The 8,726-nt window shown below is 41.0% G+C and overlaps 1 protein-coding gene across 1 annotated transcript; it reads left to right on the forward strand.

Moving 5' to 3' along the window:
- Positions 1-431: 431 nt before the first annotated feature.
- On the forward strand, positions 432-8,029 carry LOC112551680 (olfactory receptor-like protein COR9; the record flags this gene model as incomplete). Its single annotated transcript, XM_025213894.1, is given in 3 exon segments — positions 432-549; positions 551-627; positions 7,582-8,029. Coding segments are annotated over 3 exon segments (643 nt in total), but the record flags the coding sequence as incomplete, so codon positions are not given.
- Positions 8,030-8,726: the final 697 nt, after the last annotated feature.

Here is an 8,726-nt window from a genome sequence, read left to right on the forward strand (position 1 = left end):
ATTGGGGCTTGGCAGGTGTGTGTTTTCCTCCAACGTCTATCACTGCTCTGCTGAGTGACATTGGATTAATCTCTTCATCCTTGTGTTCTTTAGAACCCTCCCCCACCGCCCCCCTTTTTTTTAAAGAACACTTGTACCAGCTTGCTCAGCAAAGCCCTTTGACAGCTGTTTAATATGTCAGGTAAGAACTGGGAATATACATATATATCTCCTTCTCCATAGGTGCTAATTAAATTGAGTGAATTTGCAGGAGGAAGCCCCTCTCTATCTACTTTGTACAGGCCCTATCAATCATGCTGATATAAAGAAAGCCCTTAGCCTATGCTCTATGAAATTGTCCACAATGTCTTGGCACAATTACACTGTGGTGATCCACTTCATCCTCCTGGGGCTATCCAACCATCCATAGCTGCAAATTTCTCTGTTTGCAGTGTTCCTGGAAATATACTGGCAGCAGTGGGGTATGACTGTTACTTAGCAATCTGTAATCCATTCCTCCATCTTATTTCTAGGCCCAGGAAAGTCTACATTCAGCTGGTGGCTGTGTTAGATATTGGGAGGGATTTTTAACTCATTGGCATACATACGTGGCTTGCTGATGTTGTTTTGTGGGCCTAGTGTCATCAATTATTTGTGTGACATCCCTCCCATGATGAACTTTACATACTCTACCATCCATATCAATGAGATTGTGGTTTTAGTGGGCATATGTACACATCACTGTACGGTGCACTACAACAATCTAGTGATCATGTGTGTCTATATGTGATCGCCAGCTATGTCACCATAGTGGCATGCTACCTGGGTATAGCACTCCACAGTGGCAACATAGCAGCAAAATCTACCCATGAACCATTCAAACAACAGAATAACCACCCGTATTTGCACATCCTCTCTGCTTTCCTGAGGATGCATTGAACTGAAGGCAGGCACAAAGTCTTCTCACTTGTGCTTTCCACCTGACAGCTGTCACTGTCTTCTGGTCTGATACATTCAGCTCCATACAACCCAATTCCAGCTACTCCTTCGAACAGGAGAAAGTTTCTATTGTGCTTTATATTCTTGTGATCTCCATGCTGAACCCCTTGATTTATAGCCTTGAGGGTGGGAAAAGATGTGAAGGATAATCTAAGGAAGTCAATATGTGGTAAAAATGTTCATGGCTAATTTGAGTATGATATTTATTCTGGCCAGGTGCTAGGAATGCTTGTTGTAAAAATAATGTGGTTTGTTGTCACTGTCCTGAATTCTGTGCATTAAGAGTGTTCTTTACAAAATAAATGGAAGTCCTGACTTGTCCTTGAAAAACTGAGGTGCCATTTTCAACATCATGGAGTAAAAGTGTAATTAAATCCTAGTATTATATGGCTATGGTCCTATCAGTATAGTCGTGTAATAACAGTGGTTTGTTCCCTCTTCTTCCTACCTAAAATTTACATGCATTTTATATAAGATGTTATATTTATGTCTTGACCCCTTCCTATACGAGAGAATTTCATTGATTTAACTGAGATCAAACCTAAGTAGGCTAAGGGAATTTGTTTGTTTGTTTGTTTGTTTTGTTTTGTTTTTTTAATGAGGGAAATATAATTAGGACCAGCTCTAGTTAAAAATTACCAGTTCAGTCAAAACCTCACTTCCTTTCCTTGTTGTTACAAAGAAAAGTAGATGTATTTGCTAAAGTAGAAATATACATTTTATATAATTAGAAAAAAAAATCTTTCTTGCTTATGAGCTTAGTTGGACTGAAGAATTCCAGATGCTCTGAGAAACAGCAAGATGACACACTGGTTTAAAAAAAACCCTTGCTGCACAAGGACACTGGCCACCATGCTTTATTTGTGGTAGATTTGGGTGCTTTACTTTATCATTGTGAAACAGGGTTGAATGGATAGTTTTAGTAATAAGTAAGTTAGACAAAGATTTGTATGGGGTGACTTGGATAGGGATGATTATTCTTCCAGTAAGGGGTTGAATTAGATGAACTCCAGAGGTCCCTTCTAGCACTACTTTTCTATATTGCTATGTTGCTTGCTTCTAAGCATCCTGTGCTTTCAAAATTGGCCTCATTATGGTTAAACCAATTTTAATCATCTTTTCTAAAAATGTCCCCTACCGCTGCTCCTGTGGTGCCATCTGTCTGCCCAAAGGAGGGAAGGGAAGCTAGACGTAAGGGGTTCATTCAAAGCTGAGAAATCAATTGGGAGATGAAAAAGCATGAACGCTTGTTTTTCTCATTAAAAGAGAACTAGGTGAGCAGGGAATTAGGAACTTATGCTCAAGTAACATTCACCTAGTCACTTGAGAAAAAAATTCCCCAGAATGATTTGAAATAATTAATTTAATGCACTAACCAGAGTTTGTACTTGATTACTATAGCAGTCAATTCTACTATTTATTAAATCAATTAGTTGTAAATATGTCTCATGCTTTGATTTAAAAAAAAAGTTTCTGTATCCAAAACATTAAATTTTTGTTTAATAAATCTGAAGTGCTGGTTCTGTGTGTTTAATTACATTCAAACTGCCATCTTAATGTAGCTTGGTACAAATATGGGCAAAATGTTAATTATATTGGCTTTTTGTAGATGTTTAAAAAAAATCACTTTAGCAGAAGTAGTATGTTACTTCAACCTAACTTTGCAATGCTTGTCTTTAAAGATTGGGCACTTCAGTGGGGCTTTCTCATGCTTTTGCTAAATTTTATTCAATCAGCAATTAGATAAATGTGCCAAAAAAGTGCCATTAAAGCACCTGGTCCTTGCAGATGCTGCAGAGCTGGGTTGAAGTAATGTGCTGCCTCTTCTGGGTATGTCCATATTTTAAAAAATAGATATAGTTTAAAATAGATGTGTCTAGTTTGTATACCTAGGAAACATTTGTACCAGAACTCCTTTAAAAAATATTTAGTTGAAATAAACATATTTTAATTGTTATATCAATCAATTAAAATATACCTTTCTTTAAAAAATAACAACACCATAACGGGAAAATTAACAAAAATCAATTATTAAAATGAAGCTTCTGGATTGGTGACTTAAATCAGTGATTTAAATTACCTTAATTTAATCAATCCATCCTTCTCCATCCAGAAGTGGATCCAGGATTTTGCAAAGGGGGTGTGGAGCAGCGAATGGTACTGCAGGGGTGGCTGCACCTCCTGCTCCTAGGCTCTCCTCCCCACCTCACTGGGGTCATAAACCATGCCACAGAAGTAGCAGTTAGGGACATTTTTAAGCCCCCAAACCAGATAAAAATTTGACTCCTCCACCATCCCTCACAGCTCAAAAAAACTTGTCCACTCTCGTTCTGGTCCCTATAACCTGCTGCTGCCGCTATGTCTCTGCTGTCCTGGGTGAGAAAGAACTGTCCTGGCACAGACAGGCTGAACCCAGTCCCCATGAAGCCTAGCTGGAGATAGACAGGAGCTCTCTTCACCCTTGTGACAGTGGAGAAACAGTAGCAATGGCAAAGGAGGAGGAGGGAATGGGAGGGGTGCGGGACAGAGAGGGAAGTAGGAGCATGGAAAAGAAGAGGCTGGTATTTCAAACCTTCTTTCAGGACTTTAAAAAGTTTCCAACTGATTGTTCTGTCATATAGCCAAAAAAAAAAAAGGTGCAGCCACACCACTGAGCCTCCTCTGGATCCATTTCTGCCTCCAGCCCTCCATTTACTCCTTATGTCTATCCTTCCAATTCTCAAAATATCCAGTCACCCAGGCCACAGTATCCAGGAGCCTGCTTTGGGCCAGACCCTGTGCATAACTGGACCAACAATTATCCACTAGCAAATCTATGGTATTAGGGAAACCAAAGTCCTGGAAGTGGAAAGGACTGTATTAGACATATAGAGAGGGCATGGGTAGGTACACATGGTTTGCGAAACAGTCAGGTACCCTGGGGGTCAGAGATTACTACCATGTCTTGGGCCATTATAAGAACAGAGTACTAGCATATCCTAGGGTGCTCAACCACCTTCTCATGGGCCTGATCCAGCTCACAGTCCTGTGTTATCCAGCCCACAGGGGTCCCCATGGGTCTGCGAATTTGGCAGTGGGAGAGAAATAGCACCGCTTCTCCATCTCCAAATTTCCAGACCTGTGGAAAGCCCTGGGGTTTGTGTGCTTGATCTGTACCCAATCCCAGCACACAGGGCTGGGTAGAGGCAATGCCAGGCCCAGGATCCCATCCTGGCATGTGCTAGGTTAAGAGGGGGGCACTAGGACCCTTGGGACCCAACCCCAGCACTCTGGGGTAGAAGGTGATGGTGCCAGATCCCTGGGGAAAAATCCCAGTATGCAAAGGCAGGAAGGGCCAATGCCAGACACCAGGGCCTGATCCTCATACATGGGGTCTGATCTGACCAATGGACCACCCTCCTCCCCACCCATACTTCTGACCTCCAGGACCAAAAGGTTGAGCACCACTGGCATGGTCTTTTATGGCTGGCTGGGTGGTGGAAAGCCAAACCCAATACCAACACCAAGAAACCCAACAGGCATAGTTCTACTACCATTAATATGCCCAAATGACAATTTTCCATTCACACAAGTGAAATCTTTGGTACACAGCTGGTGATTCTATTTCCCCTGCACAGTGGATTCGCAAGCATCCACATGGCAACTACACAGTCTCAGTTAGCTGCAGGCCGAATTGGGCAGATTTGAAGCTAAGTATGTGTGCACATTACAAAACTCTGCCCTAAAAAATGTCATGTTAGAAACAGTCCCATGTTTTAGTCCAAAGAGCTGAGTGGTCATTGCAGTCATCCAGAAGTGTGAGACCCAGGTTCTAAGACTCCCTTAGCCAGAGCAGGTTTGACCTTACTGGTTAGCTTAGAAATGGCATTTAAAAGGTCTGCTTTTTGGAAATTGGCTTATAGGTATATATATATATATACATATATATATATATAAGCCAATTTCCAAAAAGCAGACCTTTTAAATATATGCATTATAATGGTTCAAGATGGACAGCAGGGGTTAATTGATTTCTAAGAAGCCTGGGTCACACACAAAGCTTCTCAGAGCCCTGACAGCGGACAGGCTGTCTAAAACAACAAGGCCAAAAAGGACACACAGCCTGAGAACCGAGGAATTATTATTATTATTATTATTATTATTATTATTATTATTTTCTGGGGGGGAAATTTTGAAACAAAGGAAAAATACAGATCAGTTTTCACAGGGTTGAACAGTGTTCAACCAGCTGTTCACATTAGTTGACATTGAAGAAAAGTGGGACATCAGAATTATTTACATTCTAGTAACTCCCACACTTTACACATGGTAAAAAAAAAAAAAAACTATGAGGAAGTGTCGTGGAAGCCTTGAGATTAATTGTGCTCTGCAAAGCAAAGTGAGCTGTCAAACAAATGAAAGAATAGGCAGGCCCACTGAATACGTGAAACTTTTGACCACAAGTCATCTGGGAGTCATTACACAGGGTCCTAGCACTCTAATGATCCCAGCTATGCTTAATGGCCCATCCCCGCCAGACCTAGGCTGCCAAACTTTCCTTTTTTTTTGAAGCAGAAAGCTGTGGTTCTTCAGGTTTGAGACTTAGAAATATCCAGGATTTCCAGCCTCCTGATTCCCTGGAAAGCCTACTGGTTCCATTTACAAGGCTGATGAATTGAACTTGATGCCCTTCCCTATTCTCTCAGAAATGATAGATACAATGATCCTAGAAAGAGAAGACTGCAAAATGCCCAGAAGCAAAGACAGTGTCTGACTTAACCATTTCAGATCTGGAACCAGACCTACTTCCCTGCTCCACTAGAGAAGCAGCAAAGCAAAGTGAGCTGTCAAACAGTCTGTTTCCTACACAGAGAGGTTGAGAGTAAAGGATACAGTTACAGAAGCAGCCTCTTTGTTTTGGGGCTTAGATACAGTTCCTCCCCCACCCCCCAGACTCCATAACAGATGGTGAAATTCCTTTACTGTCTTCCTGTTTTGTTGTGTTTTGCTTGCGTGTGTGTGTGTATGTGTGATTGCATAGGATCATAGGAATGATAATCCTCTTTTTACCTCCAGACAGCAGTTCATGAGCAAAGATTGTGCATTACCATCCTGGCCAGTTTGTATTCTGGAGTGTCTGGGAGGGAGTGTGGGCAGAGGGCCAGATTGCTGAAGTAGGGCTCATGATCTATAGGTTTTCCTGATGAATTGCTTTGGGCAGAATCGTGACTGCAAAATGCCCAGAAGCAAAGACAGTGTCTGACTTAACCATTTCAGATCTGGAACTAGACCTACTTCCCTGCTCCACTAGAGAAGCAGCACCTTCAGGTTTGAAATTCTATTGTCTGTTTCCTACACAGAGAGGTTGAGAGTAAAGGATACAGTTACAGAAGCAGCCTCTTTGTTTTGGGGCTTAGATACAGTTCCTCCCCCACCCCCCAGACTCCATAACAGATGGTGAAATTCCTTTACTGTCTTCCTGTTTTGTTGTGTTTTGCTTGCGTGTGTGTGTGTATGTGTGATTGCATAGGATCATAGGAATGATAATCCTCTTTTTACCTCCAGACAGCAGTTCATGAGCAAAGATTGTGCATTACCATCCTGGCCAGTTTGTATTCTGGAGTGTCTGGGAGGGAGTGTGGGCAGAGGGCCAGATTGCTGAAGTAGGGCTCATGATCTATAGGTTTTCCTGATGAATTGCTTTGGGCAGAATCGTATTCACGTACTGGATGACCAAAATGCAGCTTGTGACCAGCTTGGAGTTACCCAAATCAAATGTAGGAACTATTCTGTTACCTACTCTGTGTAGACAAGCGCCCCCCATTATAAGAATGCAAACTCCCTCTGGAGACAGGCAGATGTCCACTTCCCTATAACTATCATGGGGGCACTTTTGTGGCCAATACGGGTAGTTGAATTACTCCTACTCTTCAGTCATGTAGCTCAGAATAGGTTGCAAGAGGCACTTTGGTCACCCAGTATTGGAATAGATTTCTTCCTTTCTGTTCCTCAGTTTCCCCATTTGTAAAAGAATCCTTAGGTCTTTGGCAAAGCCTTATGACATCTGATGAGACCGTTATATAAAAGTCAGCGATGATTATTTAGAAAGCTGCCATTTACAACAAAATAATTGTTATAGGCAGCCCCATCATATATGGCCTGAACAGACACAAAATCTGTCAACCTGATTTACTTTATGGAATTTCAAAGTATTATTCCTTTAACAATCAAATTCTTTATCCCTGCAGACACAGAACACTATGGTCCTTGCAATCTCATGCAATGGCTGGGGGAAATTACTCCACAGTTACCCACTTCATCCTTCTGGGATTAACTGACCGTTCAGACCTGAAGGTCCCCCTTTTCATGGTATTCTTTGTGATCTACACTATCACCGTTTTGGGGAATCTCGGGATGATCTTGCTGATCAGGTTCAATCCCCAACTTTACACGCCCATGTACTTCTTCCTGAGTAATTTATCTTTTATTGACCTCTGCTATTCATCTGTCTTTGCTCCAAGGTTGCTGTTTGACTTAATTGTAGGGAGCAAAAGGGTTTCTTATGGTGCCTGTATTGCTCAGACTTTCCTCTTTGGTACCTTTGTGTCCACAGAAGGATTCCTGCTATTACTTCTGTGACATCCTTCCCTTGCTGAAACTTGCCTGTTCTGACACCCACATCAATGAGGCCATGCTCTTAGCTTTTACTGTGGCTATAGCTGCCTCCACTTTCATGACCATTCTTATTTCCTACTTGTACATTGTCTATGCCATCCTGCGGGTCCGCTCTGCTGAGGGCAGACGCAAGGCTTTCTCTACCTGCGCCTCCCACTTGACAGCTGTCACTGTCCTCTATGGCTCTGTTACGTTTAGTTATGTACAACCCAGTTCAAGCTTCTCAATGGGACAAGAGAAAGTCTCTTCTTTATTCTATACATTGGTGGTCCCTATGTTGAATCCCTTAATCTACAGCCTGAGGAACAAGGATGTGAAGGATAGCCTGAGAAGGGCCATAGGTGGGAAAAATTTCACAGCTAATTTGAATGCTTGGATAAATATGATCAGCTTTTAAGAATTTAATTTTTAAAAGGAGAATACGGTTTCTGTATTATTCCTCTGAATGTTTTAACTTATGATTGGCTTGGCAAATCATTGATTTTTACAACTGCTCTTAGACTTAAGACAAGTTGTCTTTTCACTATTGTCAGGTAGCAAAATATTGTAATAGCTTTGTTTTGGCTTTAGGTTACCTCAGTTGTGCTTTAGTAATACAAAATGTCTCTTCCATCATTTTGTTATATGCGCTTCATTACATATGGTGAATTATAGTGACATATCAAAATTTCCTGTGTGAAGATTGCAGTTAACTAAAATTATTTATTTTTAAATTAGTTTTGTAACTTTTACTTTCATTTTATAGTAACACTCAGCACTGTGAATTTTTTTCTGACATTTAGCTTACCATGTGTAAAAAAAATCTGTAAAAATTACTATTGCCCCAAAAGCCTTTTAAAAAAAAAATAAAATCCACATATCATTTTAGATCGAGGTATTAAAATCTATTCTTTGGAAGCTGGTTTATAAGGATTTGTTTTTATATCCAACTTACGATTTTGGCAAAAGTATTTGCTTTCCATGACTGACCCGAGGGATGATATTCTGTTCCTGAAAGCTTATCCATTTTTTCCAATAAAAGATATCACCAAAAATGCCTTGCCTGTCTTTCATTTCCTAGACCATCACAGCTAAAACATCCGTACAGCCCTTAC

Source organism: Alligator sinensis, unplaced genomic scaffold (assembly GCF_000455745.1).
Source record: "Alligator sinensis unplaced genomic scaffold, ASM45574v1 scaffold1_1, whole genome shotgun sequence".
NCBI classification, from domain to species: domain Eukaryota; kingdom Metazoa; phylum Chordata; order Crocodylia; family Alligatoridae; genus Alligator; species Alligator sinensis.